This window comes from Nelumbo lutea, chromosome 4, assembly GCF_056320005.1.
Source record: "Nelumbo lutea isolate HS-2025 chromosome 4, American lotus-T2T, whole genome shotgun sequence".
Classification (NCBI taxonomy): domain Eukaryota; kingdom Viridiplantae; phylum Streptophyta; class Magnoliopsida; order Proteales; family Nelumbonaceae; genus Nelumbo; species Nelumbo lutea.
The window spans coordinates 67,872,951-67,895,340 of NC_142687.1; the positions used below are offsets into that span (position 1 = coordinate 67,872,951).

Sequence of the window (22,390 nt, forward strand, 5' to 3'; positions counted from 1 at the left end):
AACTTTCTCACCCATGGCAATGCTTAAATCCATTAGAATACTATTACCTATAACTACACATTATGATTTTGAAATCTAGAAAATGGATATCAAAACTATGTTCCTAAATAGAGATATTACTAATGATATCTATATATAGCAACCTTCCGACTTTGTTGCCATAGATCAGAAACACATGGTGTATAAGATCAATAGATTCATATACAGATTAAAGCATGCTTCTAAAAGCTAGAACATTCGTTTTGACTCAACAACAAAATAATTTGATTTTGAGCAAAACCCGAATGAACTCTATGCTTATAGAATGACAATGGGAAACAAAGTTGCATTCCTAGTTTTATTTGTAAACGACATTCTGGTCATTGGAAATGATGCAAGAATGTTAACAATGGTGCAGGTATGGCTTTCATAGTAATTCTCCATGAAAGATCTTGAAAAACCTTCTTATATCTTGAAACTTCAACTCTATAAAGATAGATAGAAGAGGTTAATTGAATTGTCTCAATTAGACCTATTCATGGGTTGGGTAGCCCGACAGCATAGCCTGGCCCAATCCCCGGACGGGCTTGGACATGTTTTTTAGCCCACAGACTTGACCTCAGGCCTATAACACCAAGGCCAGTTATTTTTTGGGTCGAGCTCGGGATTTGTCAAAAAATCTCGGGCCGACCTGACTTTTTATATAATATAAAATATATAATTATTTTTTATACTTTCTAAACCCTAATCAACTTACTTTTACCCTCTTTTGATCGATCGTATTACCTTTCTCACTTCTCACTCTCAATCTCTCAAAGAGCTTAACGAATCAACGATAGCTAGCAACCACTAGCACCACCAACAAACCGACGGTCTCCAATGAGTCAACAATGAACATAGGCTAGCACCTGTAGGTAGCAACCATTATTTTTTACATTACCTTCACCGTGAACTTAGGTAGCAACGAACCAATAACCAGATCCTCTCATCTCTCATCTTTTTTATCATTCTCTAGTGAGGCAACGACGAACTAGGCTAGCAATGGCAGCTAAGGAGCGACCAAGTCCTCTCTCTCTCTCTCTCTCTCTCTCTCTCTCTCTCATATATATATATATATAATATATATATATATATATATATATATATATATATATATATATATATATACTCTGTCTCTCTCACTCTCAAACTCATCTCTCAGGGTCTCAGTTACAGACTTACAATCTCACTCTCAGACTCAGTTGCTCATCTCTCATTCTCAGTTGTAGTCTCTCAAATATCACTCGACAGCATGTCAGCAACTTCAGAAACTAGGTCTCTTCTCTCTCGACACCAAGTCAGCAACCACCAACTCAATAAGTCACCAATCGGCATCCAGCAAATCGGCAACCAATTCGACAATCCGGCACTGTCGAATATCATTGCACCTATTTTAGGTAATTTTTTTTAGTATTTTTACAATGAATGAATGTTGTTTGTATTCCTTCCAATAATGAATGAATGTTTTTGTTTGTATTTTTTAGTATTTTTAGAATGAATGAATGCAATGTTTCCAATAGAATGTTAATTGATGTCATGTGTATGTCTATAAATCATTGTATGGAGAATTCAAAATTTATGGAGAATTTGGATTAAATCATTGTATTTTTTTTTTATTTTATGAAGAACTCAGATAAAATCTTGAATGAATGAATGAATTTAGAAATTTAGCATATTTTTCTCACTGCACCTCTTTAAGTTTTTTTTTTTTTTTTGTATTTTTAGAATGAATGAATGTTGGCTTAAATCATTGTCTAATTTTTCTGATCTTGTGGAGAATTTGGATTTTTGGCTTAAATCATTCATTCAAAAATGCCCTAAGTTGCTAAGCATTGATGTTATCCGGTGATGGGTGCTTGAAATCGGGACTTTAATTTGTTCCCTTTCCATGTATATCTTTTTTTCTATTTCATATTTTTTAAAACTATGTTAGATTTGAATGTTTATTTTTTTTAATTACACATGTATTTTTTTTATTTATTAGATATATGTCAAGTACGGGTGATAACAATACAATGCCAAAGAGTAAATCTATAATATATATAATTTATATATATAATAATTAAGTTATATAGATAATGTTTATACTTATATACTTTATATCAATAAAATCTTTATTCTATAGATTTATTTATTATCTAAAATAATTAATTAATCAAATTTGAATCGAATTGAATATTTGAATATTTAATCCGATTCTAATTTGGATATTAATTTTCAATATCCATCGGATATCGAATCGAATTCGGATATTGCCTACTCCAATTCGAATTCGATCCATTTACACCCCTACAAATGACTACGCATTTGTGAGGTGTTCTTGGCTTCCATTGGTGGGTTCCCGATGCACTACAGTGTGTCAGTTCATGCAACTACGCTATCTATGCTCTTTGTTTGCTACATTGTGATCGTTTTTCTTGGTAGTGCCAAGGCCAAAACACGTGATGGCCCCTATGTGCGAGCCGATAGAGAGGGAAGGTGTGGCTACTCGTGGTTGTCGGGTTCTAGTTGAAGATGAAGTGGGGACGACTTTATGGGATTATTGACTAATGGAAAAGGGCAAATGGCCATTGACAGTATCTAATGAGTTAGGTCTGCTAGTGAGTTCAAAGAAACAAAGGAGTGAAAGTGAGTGGGTGGGTGGTGTTTTTTGTTCCTTGTTTAGACATATTCCCACTCGGTTGAGGACCATCAGGCGAAAGTCTCCTCAGAAGCTATTGCCTATACGACTGTTTGGTGAGACTGTAGTGGTAGAGTTACCTTCTCGGGGGCCAGAGGTGCTATTAGAGCTAGGGCTACAACCTGTTGTTTCACATGAACTAGAGTTACAGTCGGTTGTATAATGAAAGTCGGCTAACAGAGTTGAGCAAGGTTCCATCCAGTTGGTGCCTAGCATGCATATGAAGAAAGTGGTTTGTAGCCCTCGTAACAAATCTATCAAGGGTGTAGGATTGGTAACATTCTCTTTTTGTGGTTTTATGTTTGTTTTTTCTTCTTATACTAGTAGCAAACCAAACACTATTTGTTCTTTGTTAATGCAAACATTTTGGTTGTGGCGAGTTGATGATGACAAAGTGGTTTGTAGCCCTCGTAACAAATCTATCAAGGGTGTAGGATTGGTAACATTCTCTTTTTGTGGTTTTATGTTTGTTTTTTCTTCTTATACTAGTAGCAAACCAAACACTATTGTTCTTTGTTAATGCAAACATTTTGGTTGCGGCGAGTTAATGATGACAACGGTCTCTGCGAACCAGGTAGTTTCATTGGTCCTCGTCTGCCTGACGGGTGGTCTAATCTAGAAGAGGTATGTGAATGATAGTGTTATGGTTTGATTGATGATTCCATTTTTCAAGTCTGATACATAAGTTCTTATATTGTGTAGTTGCTCCACCCCGTTCATCGAGTGTCATTGCGTTACTTGACATCCTTGGCTATCTAATGACGGATCTGAGGAAGCTTGCTGGAATTGTGCGTGTGAGTTGTGAAGCGATGAGCCATTGCCCATCTAATGCTGTAGATTTTGCTAACATGGCCAAGGCAGTCAAGTGAGTGACTGTTATCTTGTTTGCAATTCAAGTCCAGCTATTGAAGTGGTTTTAGAAGATGACACGTTGTGAGATGGGCAAGAAATTGCAAAGCTTCTCAAGAGGGAAAATATGATAGAGGAGGATAAAAGTCAAGTGCCGAGAGAAGGGGGGATGAAATGCAAAAGTATGGGTCTGAACAAAAGAATGATGGTGAGGAGAAGGGTGTGCCTGTGGAGCAAGGGACGAAAGCAGTAAGTGTGCCTTGTGTTGTCTTGGGGTGTAACATGTTGTGTCAAACATTGTTGGTGGTGTATCTGACCTAGTTCATCCGCTAGTTCAGGTTTTGCCATATAAAGAAGAAGAGAAAGGTGAGAATGCAATAGAAAGTGAGGTGTCTTCTTTGGAAGCCAAATATGTTATTGTGGAGAAATAATTGATAGAATTTTATGAGTGGGAGCAATGGTCACCCTTAGTATTGGGGTAGAAGACCCCGTGGATCTTCCAGGCATTAGGAGGCATGGGCGATATGTTGTATCCCTCGATCTCATTAAGAACACCTCGTTGATTTTGCAACAAGGGTGGTTTCCACATTGGAGCTTCCCACGATTGTGATGAGTGCGACACTTGACACTTGGGTTGGATTGATGGGCATGGTGATGGGGCAGCCTATTGAGAGACTATCATGGCCAATCCTTGCCCAATGGTTGAATACTTGTGTTGTTTTTGACAACACGGGCTTCAAAGTAGATGAAGTGAAAAAGCGAATAATTTATGTAGTCCATGTATTTTGGTAGGTGGGGTGTAAACATAACACTCCTCTTTCCACTAAGTTTTATAATGATCTACAGACGTATCCTTCAAAGGTTGAGGTGGCAATTGTCGAGAAGGAAAATTTTCTTGCTAATCTCACAGTGGAATTGACTCAACTTTTTGGGGAGTGCCTCCGACTTGTTCAATCGTTGGGGAGGCAACACCTAAATAAAATTCTTTGGATATGGTAGTCATGGAAATGAAGTCGTATATTTCCTTTGTCTTTGATTTAATGCTTGTAGTTACTATAATCGGACTAATGGAATTTTAATAGAAGTGTATTTGTTGTCTATTTCTGTTTTTGTTTTCTTTCTCATATTTGTTGTGATACATGTACTTAATCCATGTTGTAAATGCATTTTTGGTGGTATAATGGGAATGTTGGTATTGTTGTCTTTTTGATATGTCTCCAAAATTGGTCTTCAAGTCTTGGACTAAGTGCGATGTCTTAGCCCCTTGTGGTTTTGTTCTATGTATGCTCCTTTTAAATTGTTGTTGGAGGTGTGGTATCCAAACGAACAAATGCATTTTTGTCTGTGTAGAGTTAGCATAATGTGCATCGTTTTTACATTGTTGTCGTGTGAATAGTGTAATATGTTGGTAGCTTTAAGCTACCATTGCATTGGTGGAGTACGTATCGTAGGTTGTACCCTCTTTAGGATAATTCATAGGTGTTAGGCTACACAAGAATTTCAAGTTGCATAACATATTTATATGCGACGTATATTGGTATCTGTGGTGCTTGATGTTGTTCTTCTTGCTTTAAAATTGGCACCCAGGGCTGGTGTTCGGGGTATGGATCTTATTGCTTGGGGCCGGCCTTAGATCTTTAAGGTGGTGGTCCTAGGGATTTGAAGTGCCTGGGGCTAGTACCCAGGGCTTTGATCTATAATGCATGTGCTAGACCTTGGGCTTAATAACTTATTTCCTGGGGTTGGTACCTAGGGCTTATTGATGAGGTGTCTGGGGCTGGGCCTAGGTCCTTGCGATGCATTGCTTGGGGTTTGGCCTAGGATTTATTGATGAAATGCCTGGGGCTGGACCCTAGGTCTTAGTGACTAAATGCCTGGGACTGCTACCAAGGCTTATTGATGTAGTGCCTAGGGCTGGACCCCCGGTCTTATTGATGAAGTTGCTTGGGGCTGGACCCAGGGCATTGTAACTTAGTGCTTGGGGTTGGTACCCAGGGCTTATCGATAGAGTGCTTAGGGCTGGATCTAGGGCTTTGCAGTATGTTGCTTGGGGCTGGACCTAGGGCTTTGTAACTTGGTGCTTGGGGTTGGTACCCAAGGCTTATTAATGAAATGCTTGGGGCTGAACCCTAGGGCTTAATGACTTAATGCTTGGGGCTGGTACCCAAGGCTTATTGATAAAGTGCCTAGGGCTAGATCCCTAGTCTTATAGATGAAGTTGCTTGGGATTGGACCCGGGGCTTTGTAACTTGGTGCATAGGGCTGGTAACCAGGGCATATGGATGGATGGCTTGGGGCTGGACCAAGGGCTTTGCAACTTGGTGCATGGGGCTGGTACCAAAGGCATATTGACGAGGTGCCTTGGGATGATCCCAGGGCTATGTGGTGTGTTTCTTGGGTCTGGACCCAGGGCTTTGTAACTTGGTGCTTGGGACTAGACCTAGGGCTTTGCGATGTGAGATGTTCGTGATGGGTTTGCATACATTTTATGCAAATAGCAAGTAAGAGTATGATTATAGTGGCAATGCTTTTGTAACAAAGGAACATGTGTGATTCACCTATTCAATTGTAAAGTATAGGAGTTAAGCAATGATATTGATTAAAAACAAAGAATTTTTATTTAGAAAATAATCAATAGATTGATGACAATTACATTTTCGTGTAATTTATTGTACAATTTCAGCCAGTGTTTATTCATTGTTTCATCTTGTTCGTTTGTTTGAAGGTCCTGTAGGACATAGTACCCAGTAGGATGAGCTTCTTTTGTGATGTAAGATCTCATCTAATTTGGCACAAATGTCCCAACAAACTTTCCTGACAAATGTGTAAAGTTGTTTTAAGTACTTTGTCTCTTTTCTCGAAAATTCTCGGCTTAAACATTGCATTGAAGTTAGAAGCCATGATTTTCTTATACTTAATTTGTTTTTTAAGGCATTTCTCGAAGATCATTTGGTCCATTTCCTTTGTTTGGGACACCATTTGTATTTTTGTGGGAAGAATGACTTCCTGTCCATAGATGAGTGAGTATGGTATCGCCTAAGTCCATTTTGGGATGGACATCCTATATGATGATAGTGTGCCTGATAGTTTGTTTGCCCAATCCTTTTGGGTTTCAGATACCATCTAACTCAACATATTTAAGAGATTTTTGTTGGTTGCTTCTGCTTTTACATTGCCGTGTGTGTAATGTTGTGGACGTCTCTAATTGTGCTCCGTATTGGCCTAATAGGTCAAAAACCTCTTGATTTTTTATGGACAACCCGTTATTTGTTAAGATTCGCATGGGTACACCGAAATGCTACATGGTGTGCTGTCTAAGGAAATTAGCAATGTTTTCTGAAACTATACGTCTCAAAGGAATTGTCGTAGCCCATTTTCACACATGTTTCTATGTGTCATTCAAAATAGTGGGCCAATAGAATCCTAGGTGTAGAATGTGGTTATATAAGGCCATTAGTCCCTAGTAAGTGGCTGGTTCAAAGTGTTGGAAGGGTTAAAAATCAGGTTTGACATGGATGGACCAGGTTTGGTGGCTAGCCAAATTTTAAAATTTCTCTAACTCAATCTGAAAACCGGTTTCCCATAGATTTTAAAATTTGAAAATTTTGATAGATCTTGCATTGAACCAGACCAAATTTGAAACCCAAATTAAAATTGATCATACTTGATATGGAGACCATAGTATGCAACTCCCGTAATAGTAATTCACACCCAATATCAATATCAAAATCGATCTCCAACTGAAAATGGCATTATGTGTATGTGAAGTTGATTCAACAACACTTCAGCAAAACCAGTATCCAACTTGCTTGGATTGTAGTGGGTATGTGAACCTGATATGCTCTGATGTTTTTCTTGCAAAAACACAATAGATGACTGATGGAAATCAACTACAATCTGAATTAGGATTTCTAGTAGGCAAGGGAGAAGAGAAGAGAGTAAGAGAGTGGAGAGAATCGGTATGTTCACCCCTCCCCTCTTAGTCCGTTATAGACCTTTTCATGGTCTAGGCTTTTACTCTTCATTAATAGAATTTTTTCAAGCTCGAGCCCGGCCTGACCAACGGGCCTACAACTTGGGTCCGAGCCTAGCACTCATAAAAAGCCCAAAGCTTGGGCTCGAGCCCGAAGCCCGTCCTAACAAAATGATTGGTTTTTTTCCCTTCTATTAAATATTTCATAATCACCACCTACAAAGCAACCGTTTCACATTCTTAAATCGTAAAATTTGTTCTAATGGACATAATCCATTTTAATTCCTACAAAGAAACTGTGTCATATTCCACTTTAATGAACAAGTGTATGCAATTCTTGAATTTCTTGACAAGGTAGGATATGAAGATATGTCCCACCATGGCATATGGGAAACATTGTTGAAATTTAATAAACTTTTTGGAGATCCAACAAAATCAAGTTCAATCTAACTATGTCCCACCATGGCATATGGCAAAAACTCTTGAAATTTAATAAAATTTTTTGGAGCTCCAACAAAACAAGTCATTTAGTCAATTGTTAACAAACGACCTGTTAATTGAGTTGGGGATTTGCTAGCTAGCTGATAGTCAAAAGAGTGGTGAATAAGTGTATGCAATTCTTGAATTTCTTGACAAGGTAGGATATGAATGAAGGGAAGGGAGATCCATCATATGGATGGCCGAACCATGCAAGGTGGATAGGCGAAATTTCAAATATTTTCTTTTTCCCTTCCGGGAATGCTATTCCTTAAATTTAGAAAAACTGTATTTTTCAAGGTTCTTTCTTGAAACAAACCGAATCAAATCTGTAACCAAGATTAAGGGAGGGATATACCTGATACGGAATCCATGCAAATAGCTCCCAATGTAGGTGTTCACGCCCAAAGAGGTTACCAAATCCCACCTCCATTGAAAATGACACAGCTTAGGATGTGGCAAGATCAACAAAGCAATTATGCAACAAGAATTGCAATCCTTCGATCATGTGGGGTATGTGAGCACAACTTCAGATCTGATTCTTCTAGCAAGAATCCGAATCAAGAACCTTTTTTGATCATCCAAGAATGGAGATCAGACTAGGTAGGGCAACAAGAACAGAGAGAATATCTAGGATTTGCAAAAAGTGTTTAATAGAAGGATTTCTCCCTCTATTTATAGATTTTCTAGATCAGGTTCCTAATCCTATCAGGAGAGGGTTCTTTGATCCAAATCTTTATTCGGATAAGAACTCTTAAGTGGATAAATCATATCTTATCCTCTTGTTGATTCAGAAGCGGATCTAAACTCAAATTCACCCTCTTTTAATTAATCAAATTAGACCTAGTTCAAAATGGGTTTTATGCCCATTAAGTCATTAGGCTCACTTCCCCTTTAATTTGATGGCCATCTTGGCTCTCTTTGTATGGCATGAGACCTTAGCATCAATCTCCACAAAAGCCATATGGGTTCAGCCTGGCCTCTGTTACAAGGCCTGGCCGAATTCACTACTGAAGATAGTGAACCCATGGGCTCTTAACAGGCCCAACATTTACACTAAATGGTCCTTGGGTCCAGCCACCTGATGAAGGCCGAAGGACTATGGACTTAATTGAGATTAGCCCATTAGGTAAAAGCGCTAAATAGTCTTACACTTAACCTCTTAGCTCATAATGATCAAATATTGCCTGACAAGAGAGGACATTTCCCTCAGCTACAAGGTACTGTGTTGCACTTTCTGCTTAGGATAGATCACGGGAATTAAAACCTTTGCAAACATTTTTCATAAAAACAAGTTTGAAATCAACTGCCGACAGTTTAGGTTTCCATCAGAGAGAGTGTTGTCCTTGATCATTCACTTTGTTAGATAAAGGGGCTGATTCGATCACTATGATCACCCTCTCAAGTGAATTCTCACACTGCCCCAACATACCTAGGTTTTGACACCCGCTAAGGATCTCACTGATTGGCATATCAAAGATAACATAATCTAACACCTAATGCAATACCATAGTCGAGTTTAGGGGTCAGGTGTAACTTTATAGTTTTGCCCATCTATCTCCAAGGTCCAAGGCATAATTGGAAAATGGTCCGGTTTAGAGTTTCAAGCAAACCCACATTACATGTGCTTCGGGTGTAACCTTGGCAACTGAGATAGGCTGCCCCAACCGACTTGGCAGGACATTAGTGTTAGCTTTGGCAGGATAAACCTCCCCAAGTTTATCCAATGGCTGTGAATATTCTAAACTAACATGAGTCTCTTAAGTGTCCAGTTTAAGGGTAATTATACAGAAGCATACTAGATATAACATGAATCAATTATGTACTTTTATTCATTTACAATAAATGTCAAATGTACATCAATCTGATTGGAGCTAAGGGCATACACTGTCTAACAATGAAGATATGCCCCACCATGACGTATGGAAAGAACTCTTGAAATTTAATAAACTTTTTGGAGCTCCAACATAATCAAGTTCAACCTAACTATTTCTAAATTTTCTTATCTTTTTTGTCTTTACGAGAAAGACAAGGCATTCATTCATTAAGAAAACCAAAGATCAAATACAATGAGATCATAAGTATTCATTCATTAAGAGAACCAAAGATCATATACAATGAGATCATAAGTTCCACAAACCAAGTATAGATGCTTTGGACAAAACAAGTAGACTTTACAATTCTGTACGCAACTCTGTTACAACTTCGAGGAACAAGTGGTAAGTTGTTAAAAGAAAAGGAAGAAAATCAACTTTTTCATTTGACAAAAATGAAACCATGATGTTGAGAGTGGATTAAACTACACAGGGATGCTGAGAGAGAGGACCTGGTCATCGCCAGAGAGAGAGAGAGAGAGAAAAAACCTAGTTCATTGGTGGCACTGGTGGCACTGGTGCCTGAGTTCGCCTCTGAGAGTGAAAACTAAAACTTTATTCAAATATGATCGAAGAACATAACTAAAACTAACTGACCAAAAACAAACAGAGAAAGAGGAAGATGAAGAGAGAGAGAGAGAGAGTGAGAGAGGACCTGGTCACCATTAGAGAGAGAGAGGACTTAGTTTGTTGGTGGCGTTGGTGCTTAAGTTTGCCTCTAAGAGTGGAAACTAAAACTTTATTTAAATCTATTTGGAGAATAGAACTAAAAGTAATAGGGCAAAAATAAATAGAGACTGAGAGAGGAAGATAACGGGAGAGAGAGAGAGAGAGAGAAAAACAAAGAGAGGGATGAAGATAATGAGAGAGAGGGGACCTTGTCACCATTGGAGAGAGAGAACACCTAGTTCCTTGGTGGCTCACTTGATTGATGAGAGATACTGTCACTCACTGAGAGAGAGACAGTGAGACATCACCGATCGGATTTCGGAAGCTTGCTCGTCGCTATCAATAAGTCTGGCCGTTGGGAAGAAGAAGAATATTATTAGGTTCTAAGAGAGAAAGGAGAACATAGATTCACAGAGTAGGGAAGTACAAAACACTCACCGAAAGTCTGGAACACACTTGTTGAATGGAGGCGTCGCTAATTAAGTTGGTGGCAGAGCGTCGTCGCCGACGACCGTTGGTGATTCTGACTTTTGAAGTTCTGAGTTCGACTTCGAGAGAGTGAGAGTGAGAGTCCAGGAGGCAAGAGTCGAGAGAGCTAAGAGGAGAGGGAAACTAGGAAAGAAAGGGGAAAGCCGGAAAGGTGCATTTAGGGTCTTAAGGATTTGATTTTTTTAATTTTTAAAAATATTATATATTATATATATAATATATTATTATTTATTAACATATACCGGTTGTTTCGGTTAACCGTTGGTTTTTTAAATAGGTTAATCGAAACCGAACCGATCAATTTGATTAATCATTTTTTCGGTTTGATTTCGATCGGATTTTTTGATCGATTCAATTTTTCGGTTCGTCTTGCTCACTCCTAATTATGGCTTATGGGTGTTGTTGTAATGGCATGTTGAGTTGTTATTTTTCTATTTATTTGTGTTAATTTGATCCTCAAATAGTCTTATTGGATGATTAATAATGGAAGACATTGATATTCCTTGGTCCTTTTCTTTATTAATTTTATTTTTGGTTTGAGGACATTAAACAATGTTTTGTGAGTGTATGTATATGGATATTTAATCTTATTATTCAAAAGTTGTTTTTGTTTTTTAGAACAAAAATTTGTTCCTAAGTAACATACTGCGAGACGCCTTAATTATTCCCCAATCCAGTAATCAAAAATAGAATCTGTTTGGGAACAGCAACAAGTAGGAACAATTCCAAACGAGACTGAAATGGCCCCATTTCGATTCAATTTCAAACCCCTGCTCCCGCGAAACAAACGGGCCCTAAGTTCTGGAGGTCTTTGTCGCAAATGATTGATTCGGTTCGATTCTACCCGATCCGTTTGCGGCCCTCCTCCGAGTCCCTTTTTCAAATATTTCCAGGTCCCGGGTATCCTCCAAAGCAAGCAAGGTGAAAAGAGAACGACAGAGTCACAGAGAGGCGAAATGGCGCTCGACGACGATGACTGGAATTTCAGCGTCGAAGAACTTGACTCACTCGAAAGAGAAGCTCTGAAGAAGATCGCAGAGAGGAAAATTTCTTCTGCAACTGCTTCCGTCAGTTCGTCTTCCCACGAAACTCCTTCGAACTACTTCCAACAATCTCCCGCGAAACCTACCACAGAATCTCGCTTTGACGGCAAGGTTTAGTGTTTTCTTCCATCTCTTTCTGCTTCTTTCTTTTTTTTTTTTTTCGTAGCATTATACGGTTTAAGTCGTACAAAAATTAAACCATTGAAGAAGATCACCGAGAGGAAAATTTCTTCAACTGCTTCTGTCCGTTCGTCTACCAATGGAACTTTTTCGAAGTACTTCCAACAATGCCCTGTCAATCCCACCACAGAATCTCACTTTGATAACAAGGTTTAGGGTTTTCTTCCATTACCTTCTGTTTCCTTCTTTTAATAGCATTGTAGGGTTTAAGTCATGCAAAAAATAAACACTTGAAGCTGTTTCTCAAAATAGATTCACGATACTATTGTGCATAATCTTGATTAAGACAGGTATATGGTAAGTAGTCTCGTGTTACATTTCTACGATTTTTTTTAACCAACATACCAAAGGCCAATTTCATGACTTAAAAACTGCAATAAAGATTAGCTAGGACTCTATTAGGTTTTTTCAAGGGGACATTATTCATTGCTGGTATCAAAGTAATCATGCAGCCAAAGTATTCATGAAGCCGGGTTTAGCAGTGGCGTTGTGGTTAGAAACACTGTTGATTTCTACTAGAGGTGTGTCAGTTAGGGATGTATGCAAGGTAGAAGAAAAAGTTGGACGTTGGAGTTCCTAAACAGATGTCTAGTAGGTAGATTTGTCCATTTGGATACTGACATTAGAGATGTGGAGAAATGGGCAAATCAAGAATTGGAGAAACCTAAGTTTCTTCTGTGTTTGAAGGATGGGAACATCCTTTTTTTTGTTCAATTTTAGGTGGAAAAGAGACATGGAAGAAGCCCTAGCAAGGGAATGCATTGGAATAAAGAGGAACCTTGAAATCTTTTTTAGTTGCTGGTCGCCTAGTTTGAAGCGGAAGTAGAGAAAATGAGGTACATCTGGATCGATGTCTATGGGATTCCGCTGCATGCCTAGTGTATAGAGGCTTTTAGGGCCATAGGAAATTTTATGGGAAGGAGTGGAATACCATTTTGGTATAATTGAGGAACGGAAATTGAGTTTAATATATTGGGTTGAGGAGTTGGATGAGAACGAAGCTCAAATGACCATGAATATACATGATAGGGAAATAAGAAGACAATTGAAAAAGGACTTAAAGGTTTTCTTACTTAGAGAGGAGATTTGTTGTTGACAAAAGTCAAGACACCGGTGGATTAAGGAAAGTGATGGAAACGCTAGATTCTTCCATGATCTGGCAAGTGGAAGAATGCGGAAAAACTTTGTAGCCAAATTAGAGGTAGAAGGGGAGGTGATTACAAATCAGGATGGAGTAGCCATAACCTTCGTGGCTTACTTTAAATCCATTTATAGAAGGCCTTTGAATGAAAGATTATCTATGGAAGGGTTGGATTGACCATGTTTGGGAGAGGAGAAAGTGAGGTGGTTGGAAAGAAGTTTTGAAGAAGCTGAAATAAAAAGGTAGTGTTTTTGATGGATAGATCTAAGGCACCTGGACCGGATGGATTTACAATGGCGTTTTACCAAGATTGTTGGAAAGTATTGAAGGATGATTTGTTTGAGGTTTTTAAGGATTTCACAATCAATCACATAGTAAGCAGGGGTGTCAATGCCACTTTCTTGGCCCTAGTCCCTAAGAGACTTGATGCTAGTCATCCGAAGGATTTTAGACCAATTAGCTTGGTGACGAGCATCTATAAAATTCTAGCTAAGGTTCTATCTCTGAGGCTTAAAGAAGTTATCCCCTCCTTAGTCAGCCAAGCCCAAGGGGCCTTTGTACAAGGAAGACAAATAATTGACCAAATATTGATTGGCAATGAAAGTGTCGAGGATTTGTGGAGATCTGATAGGAAAGGCTTTGTGTGTAAGCTGGATATTGAAAAGGCTTATGACATGGTGGACTGGAAGTTCCTTAGTGAAGTCTCAAGAAACTGTGGCTTCGGTGAAAAGTGCTGTAATTGGATCTTAGGTTGTGTTAGTTCCTGTCACTATTTAATTCTGGTGAACGAAGTGGTGTTAGTTCCTGTCACTATTTCTCTCACCATTTCTTTTCACCTTAGTTGCTGATGTGCTTAGACGTTTAATCTCTAAGGCTGATAGAGAAGGTGCAGTTAGAGGATGGAGAATTGCTAGAAATGAGACCCTAGTTACCCATCTCCAGTTTGTAGATGATTTCTTAATCTTTTGTGAGGGGGCTGAGATTAAGAGGGTGCTAAGTTTAAAGATGCTGATTAGAAACTTTGAAAGTTTTTCTAACTTGAAATTCAATTTTGAAAAGAGTTGCATTGTAGGGGTTAATTTGGAATTAAGAGAAGTGGAGGCTATTGCAGAGTGCCTAGAGTGTTCTATCTTTACTTGGCCTTTGACCTATTTGGGGTTTCATCTAGGAGCAAATCCTCGGGAGAGTAGATTTTGGTGCCCAGTTGTAGAGAAGTTAGAGATTGGCTTCATGGAAAAAGAACTACGTTTCTCTAGGGGGAAGAATCACCATAACAAGAGCTACACTTGTGAACCTTCCAATATACCATCTCTTTGTCTTTAGGATCCCAACTAGGGAAGCTAAGAATTTGGGAAAATTAATGAGAGATTTTCTTTGGGAACCAGGGGAAAATAGGAAAGATCATTTAATTAAGTGGGAGGTGGTGTATAGGAGTAAAGAGGAAGGGGTCTTGAGATTAGGGAACTTAATTCAGAAAAATACAGCCTTAGAGAGAGTCAGATTGTGGCATGAGGTGATTGGAAGCATGCATGGATTCTTAGAGAATAGATGGGATGCTGGTGTATCAAGGTCGGGCAGCTTAGGCAACCCCTTGGAAGGCAGTGCATAATATTCTTCCTCAGTTCCTCAGTTATATCAGGTATGATGTATGTGATCTGTCCTCTTTTGGGAGGATACTTGGGTTGGAGATGTCCCCCTGAAAACCCTTTTCCCCTCCTTGTTCTCTGTTTCTCAGTACAAAAAAGTTGTTTCCAAACTAGTAAAATCTTTCAGGAGGTCATCCATCCTAGTAAAATCTTTCAAGACTGTTCCGGAACTCTTTATGCAAAACAAAACTTAAGTGGGTGTTAAGAATCCAGAATATTTCCACAAATAACAGAGTTACAAATGAAAACCTTCAAATTGGTCTTTCTTCAGTCTTATGTTGAGGACCATCAATTAATTTATGGAAAACATGTTGTTGACATAAGGCGTCTCAGTATGTGCAGCATGCCCCTTTGTTATTTAGTTTAACTGTGTAAGCTTCAAGGTTCGTTAAATCTCACTTGAAATGAGCTTCAAAGAATAGGCTGCACATGCCTTTTAGACACGGTTCTGAAGATAATATTTGAGATATAATTATGTATCATGATACTGTTCCAAAATATAAGTGTATTATATATACATATTCATGTTTGTATATATGAATATACATGTATATTTACTGGAACTGTCTAGCCTTGGAAAAGAATGTTATACTCCATATGCTTGTATACCTGTTATTTTGCTTACGTCCAGTATGTTGTCAAGTAGGTTCATTTCCTAATTTCTCTCTCCTAAACAGGTAGAAGCTACATCTCCTGTGGCAAGAGTCTTGCCCATGTCAATGCCATTTGGAGGAATTGGTAGTTTCTTGCACACTCGGTCCAGTTCCTAAGAAATTGTTTGCTTTTTCTTCTATTATCTGCTTCTGTATTATCATCTTTTTTCTTTTTACCACAATTTTCAAGATCTGGTTGAGCTGGCATTTGTTTCACCAAAAAAATATTGTGGTTTCTATGCCTTAGATAATGATAACGGAAAAGAATTGCCGAAGCTCTCTGTCCACCTCTTTCTTCATGCTAGTGGAAACATTGCTGCAAAGTTTCCTTATGACCCAGTATCATATCTTCTACTCCCATGAGTACTTTTTTTTAATATATATGAGGTAGTTGTATATTGTTCATATATTTGAACATTATGTTATAATGTAATGCCAGGTCCTCATAAATGCTTTCCGCAATATCCCAAAAGCTAGTTGGCATGGCAAAGAAAGGTTGTCTATTGCTTAATTATTTTATATGCAATCTGTATATGCACTTAAAAACCATTATGGGACTGCTGATGTCCCATTATGATTCTTATGTGACACCTTCAGATTATGGATGTTTCCACTGCCCTCTTTGTCATCAGCAGAAAAAGTTCTAGGTGAACTAGATGGTTCTAATATTCAGGTAATAACTTTTGTCTTTCATCATTTTCTTTTTGATTTGGTCTTGCTGCCACAGGGAAGCGGTAGGACAGTTGAATATGTTTTTTCTCTTATGAGTAACTGAGCAAAGAAATGTGGTGCTTCTTGTATATATTATTTCTTTTATTAATAAATTTCTGATAATCTTACCACTGAAAATACCTTCTTTTGTAAATATCTTTTTTATCCATAATCATCTGTTAAACCAGTGTTTTAAAGGCGCAAGGCGCAAAAAAAGCGTAGGGGTCAATTTGTGCCTGAGGCACAAGGCGCAAGCCGCAAGGTGAGGTGCTTTTTGAAGCAAGGCACAAAAATACAAAAAAAAATGCTAAAATAAAAAAGTCAGAAAATTCAAAAAAATGCCAAAAAATTCATAAAAATAAAAATATTAAACATAATATTAATAAAAAATATAAACTTAAAATTTAAAATAAATGTTTTAAAAAACCTATTATCTAAAAATGAAATACATAAACATAAGATGTAAAGCATATTCAAATGAGAATTTAAAAATAAAATCAAACATATAAAACATTTTCAAGCATGTAAAACCTCTAATCTCTTTTTTCACTCAATTGCATTACTTCAAGTAGTTAATGTAATGTAAAACATATTACATTCCTGATTCTACGAGCCGCCTTTGTGCCACGCTCCTCGAGGCAAGCCCAAACAAGTTCACGTTAGGTCTTAAATTCTTAGTTTTCGCACAAAAAATAATGGTTTTATAGTTTTACTTGCTTTTTAAGAAGAAATTTTATTAGGATGAATGAATGAACAACATTGGGGCGTGGCATGGGGGTCCGAGGGTGGAGCCCCCGGCCCAGCCGCTATGTTCAAAAAAAAAACAAAAAAAAACGTTAAATTTTCAAAAGGCGCACGCCTGGGCTGAGGCGCAAGGCGCATCAGGCGCACACCCTTTTGAAGGGGCTGTGCCTAGGACCTAGGCAAGGTGCATACCATAAAATGTGCCTCGCCTGTGCGCCTAGGCGTGCCTTTTAAATCACCATGTTAAACCCATTTTTTTTTACTTCATATGTACTCCAGTTCAGTGTTATCAAAGTGTAGACTAGTCAACCATCTAGTCAATTGAGGGCCAGACTCACTGCATCACTAACTAGTTGGGCAATACTCATGATGCAATCACCTAGGAGTCTAGGACTAGTCGGTACCTAGGTACCAACTAATCATCACATTGGCTAGAGAGTCCAAAATGACTAGTTGCTTCACCACATTAATAACACTGATGTAATGAGATTTTGCTTTAAACTATAGTTAAATTTTATGATGCATTTCATACCTCCATTTTGCTTTGTGTTCTTAATTATGTAGTACTATCATAGGTGCTGACTGGTAGATAGAAAAAAAAAGATTTGCTCTAAATTGATAATAGCCTGCAAGATCTGATTTATGATATGTTGAAGTTCTTTCAACATCGGAAGAATGTTTACTCAGGCTATCTTTCTTACTTGCTCCTAGGTAGAGAAATTAGATCCTCTTGTACGACGTGCTATAGCTGCTGCCTTTGCTGTTCCAGATCTTCGAGGTAGGATTTAGTATGCATATTACTTGGTTTAGTGAACTGATGTAGTTTAAATTCTTCAAACCAGGCAACCCAACTTGCAGACGTACTTATTCTAGGTCAAGGGATGACTGAAATACCATGGAGTTGGTTGATCATCTCGAATGGAATAATATAATTATTGAATGTATCCTGCTTTGAAGGTTTGGTTCATTGTAATTATCTAATAATGTAATTACATTATTGAATGGGATAATGTAATTATTTATTTAACTGATGTGGGCATGGGGATCCTTACTAAGTGTTGCCTATAGGTTATCGAGACTCCAGTTGAGTCATTAAAAATTTTCCATCCTTTTCTTGGTATGTTTGCATTTGCCTAGGATAGATGTCAGTTTGGGATGTTCACTTGTCATTAAGAAATGAATTCAAAGGGCCTACTGATGGAGCATGCTGGGGTGTTGGATCTGTACCAACTACCAAATGGTTACCTATTTGTTAACACTTCATAGGCTCAAGCCTAAGTGATTTGCAATGCAATGTTTAAGTATCCACATCTGCAGGCCTACATTTGTAGTGCAATCCTGCTTTTGTTGGCCTTAAGTTGTAGTACAATCCTGCTTTTGTGGTTTTACTGTAGCAAGTGTGGCCCATTCGAGATGCCCAATCCTGCAGATCCTGTCCTGGGAAAGATTCCCAAGAGATATTTTGTGTGTTAACGTACTTCTATGATTTTATTTTATTAGATTGCTTCTCTTGCAAGTTAGGATTTTCTTTCCCTGTGAACTATATGTTTGTCTACTAATTGTCTTGTATAATTGTATTTTATTTTTGCCAAGTTCATGAAAGGTTATTCCATTTAGTTTGCAACTCTGGATGTATCTTAGTTGGATACTGAAGTTGCTTTTTCCCCAAGAAGATTTATATGATAGGATGCCATGCTCAATTGAATCAAAGCTCCTACCCTTCCAGCGTGATGGAGTTAGGTATGTAGTAACATCACCTTTTGTGTTTGTACAAGTTAAATGTCTTTTATTTTGTGTTAGTCATTTTTTTTTTCTTTGTTTTGGTTTCTAGCGTTTGGATTATTCCAAGTTTTGATATATGGTTCTTTTCACCTGTTTTTATTAGATTTGTATTGCAGCATGGAGGACGTGCCCTCTTAGCAGATGAGATGGGTCTTGGGAAAACGTTACAGGTAATTATTTCATATTCTTGAACTTATTTTTCAGATGTTTTGTTCTAATGCATAAAATTACTTGTTTTTTAGGATCAATACTTATATGTGTGTTTTTGGGGTTAAAATTTTTGAGAGCCTGGGGAAGGGAAGAAAGATCACTTAGATGGGAAAAGGTGATGTAGTTGAAGGATGAAGGGGGTCTAGGTATCGGGAATATAAGGTCAAAGAATACGGATTTGTTGAAAAAATGGCTTTGGAGACCCCCTAAAGAAAATGAGAAATTGTAGAATAGAGTCATATCAAGTATTCATGGACTGTCAAACAATGGGTGGGATGCAGGCTGCTTGCACAGAGCTACATTGGCTGCTCCTTTGAAGGGTATCCATGACATTTTTCCTGTATTCCTCACACACACCAGTTGTGATTTGGGCTTGGGAGGGTACTTGGATAGGGGATTCCCCTTTATCTGAGGCCTTTCCTTCTATGCTTGAACTTTTCAACCTCAAAGGAAAACTTGTGTCTGAATTTGTCAGCTCCTCCCAATCAGGTCTGGATTGGAATTTGGGCCTTACTAGGAATCTTAGAGAGTCTGAAATTCCTTGTATTACTGCTTTGCTTAGCTTATTGAATTCAGTGGTCTTGGGGGATAGTGGTTTAGATTCTAGAGTGTGGGCCCTTATCATACTGGTTCATACTCTTGCAAGTCCTTCTTGAACTCTCTTGTACACAACCCCTGCTTTTCTTCTTTCGCGATGAAGGAAATATGGTTTCGACCCATTCCTCCTAAAATCAGTGCTTTCTGTTGGGAAGTGTTTCATGGCTCCATTAATACTTGTGATTTGCTTCAAAGGAAAAGACTACGCTGGTGTTTGTCCTCAAGTTGGTGTTTCTTATGTAATTTATTTGGTGAGACTGCTCTTCACCTCTTAGTTTCCTGTCCTTTTTCTCTGGGAGTGGTTTTCTTCTCATTTTGGTTGCAAATGGCTCCCCTTGATAGCTTGGAGGGACTATTTAGCTCTCCTTTTACGTGCTCTAAAAGAAGAGGTAGGATTTTGGGGAGATGCACTAGAGCAGTGGTGGTTTGGACACATTGGGTTTGGGAAGAAGGGAATCTAAGAATCTTTGAAGACAGGGAAAGAAGTCAGGAAGCTGTGATAGAGGTAATATCTTTAAGGGTGACTCATTGGGTGAAAACTTTAAAGCTCTTTGCAGACTTTAAGTTGAAGACTTTCTCAATTCGTGGGGTTCAATTGTTGCTTCATCCTCCAGAAAACAAAGAATAATAGAGGCTTGGTCACTCCCATGTGTTGGGTGGAAGAAATTGAATTTTGATGGTAGCTATATTGGCAATCCTGGTCCATCGGGTATTCGTGGGGTAATTAGAGAAGAAAATGGAAACATCCCAGAATTGTTTTCAAGTCCTGTTCAGCAAGGTGATGCAGTGAGATCAGAACTATTGGCAGCAGTTTATGGGGTGGAGAAGGCTAAAGAAGTGTGGATTGAGAGACTAATCATTGAAGGGGATTCAAAAAAAATTGTGGGCTGGCTGAAGATGGAGGGAGGGGTAGTTTGGCAGCTAAGGAATGAATTCAGGCGCTTCAAACAGCTTTCTAGAGATATACTCATCCAATTAAGATGGATTAGAAGATCTGCAAACAGCATGGCAGATGACCTAGCTAAACAAGGAATTCAGAGGCAATCCATGTTTTGGTCTCATTTGTAACTTTGGGATGGCTTTTTGGGTTTGCTGTTCTTTTTTTTTTTTTTTTCACAACCTCTTGTTGTATCTTTCTATTCTAAATTAATGAATCAATTTTTCTGTTGCTGATAAAAAAAGAGTTCAAGTGATCTATACTACATATGATGATTTAAAAGTTATGATTGTTATAAGATCTACTGGTACCTAGAATTTGAAATGAATATATGAGATTAAAACTCATTTCATAAGTTTGGGTAAAAGAATCAATTTGCCACCTTTCTCAGTGCATGTTGACCCATTGAGTTAGGACAAGGCTTAGTTGAATTTAGTTGTTTATTTATTTTTGATAATAAAAGCAAAAATTCATTAAAAGAAAAAAGAGAATACAAGCGGAAGGTGATGAGAAATCATCTTAAAGAAGAGAAAAGCCCCCAACAACATAAACAATTAACTCAATGCCAACAAGAACCCCAACCCAAGTAAAACAACAAGAGCAAACGAAAGAAGAGGGGTCAGGTGGACTTCCCCTTTTGTTCACTCCATTTGGGTTCGGTTCTTTTGCCATTTGGATGTAGGTGGACTTCCCTGTTGGATATACAAAGCTTATTTGCTTCCTTTTCCGTCATGTAGCCAAAGAAGAGGGGTCAGATTTTGTGGAGATGCGCTAGAGCGGCTGTCTGTTGGACAATATGGGAAGAAAGAAATCTGAGAATATTCTCGGAAAAAGCGAGAAGCAGGGAAGCATTAATTGAAGTTATTACTATCAGAGTGGTGCAGTGGGTGAAATCCTTGGAAAGCTTCGAGGATATTTCTACAGATGCTTTACTTAGCAATTCAAAGGTAGTGGCTGACTCAGGCCCCTCTAAGGCTGAAATCAGGCCTCTTTGGTCCCCACCTGCTGAAGTTTTTATTAAGCTGAATTTTGATGGGGGGTAGTGAAGGTATCCCGGGTGCTTCAGGTATTGGAAGTGTCTTCAGAGATGAAGAAGGAAAAGTTGTTGCATTATTCTCAGGACCAATTCACTTATGCGACTCTCTTAGGGATGTTGTGGAAGAAGCACAAAGGGCAAAAGAGCTAAATATTAGTAGACTGGTTGTTGAAGGCGATTCTTAGTTGGTGATTAATTGGATACAAAAACTGGAATCTGGGTTCTGGATTTATTTAAATGAAAAAGAAGGTTTAAATGCACACTCAGAATATGGAAGTGAGATTTCAGTGGGTGAAGAGAAGTGCCAACTCCTTTGCTGATGTACTTGCTAAACAAGGGGTGGGAAGGGGGTAACTTGGTTTGGGCAGTGTTTTTTTTTTTTTTTGTTGGGGAGGGTTAAGTGAGCTTATCCCTCCCCTTTTCTCTTGTATCTTCTAATTATTTTTTAATGAAATTGTGTTGTTATTGATCAAAAAAATAATACTCAGGCCACCCCATATGATTGGAACAAGGCTTGGATGATGATTACAATTACATAGTATCCTAGCCGAATAAAGAATAAAAGAGTGAACTGATGATTGCAGTTACATAGCATACTTGAAGCCTTTTAAAACCTGCCAGGGCAGGTTTGTTTTGGTTATATATTTTTGGCTGGTGGGGCTCAACTGGTGTGGTTTTAGT

General features: G+C 38.3%; 1 protein-coding gene across 2 annotated transcripts in view; it reads left to right on the forward strand.

The window, feature by feature from the left end:
- The first annotated feature begins 11,933 nt into the window (after positions 1-11,933).
- Positions 11,934-22,390, forward strand: part of CHR18 (chromatin remodeling factor18) — a 104,167-nt gene continuing 93,710 nt past the window's right edge. For both annotated transcript variants that reach the window (XM_088941536.1, XM_088941537.1), the window contains exons 1-8: positions 11,934-12,183; positions 15,717-15,777; positions 15,940-16,031; positions 16,132-16,187; positions 16,290-16,365; positions 17,859-17,925; positions 18,821-18,887; positions 19,033-19,099. In XM_088941536.1, coding sequence (XP_088797662.1) covers positions 11,986-12,183; positions 15,717-15,777; positions 15,940-16,031; positions 16,132-16,187; positions 16,290-16,365; positions 17,859-17,925; positions 18,821-18,887; positions 19,033-19,099 — 684 coding nt within the window. In that variant the 5' untranslated portion in view covers positions 11,934-11,985. The remainder of the gene's footprint in view (positions 12,184-15,716; positions 15,778-15,939; positions 16,032-16,131; positions 16,188-16,289; positions 16,366-17,858; positions 17,926-18,820; positions 18,888-19,032; positions 19,100-22,390) is intronic.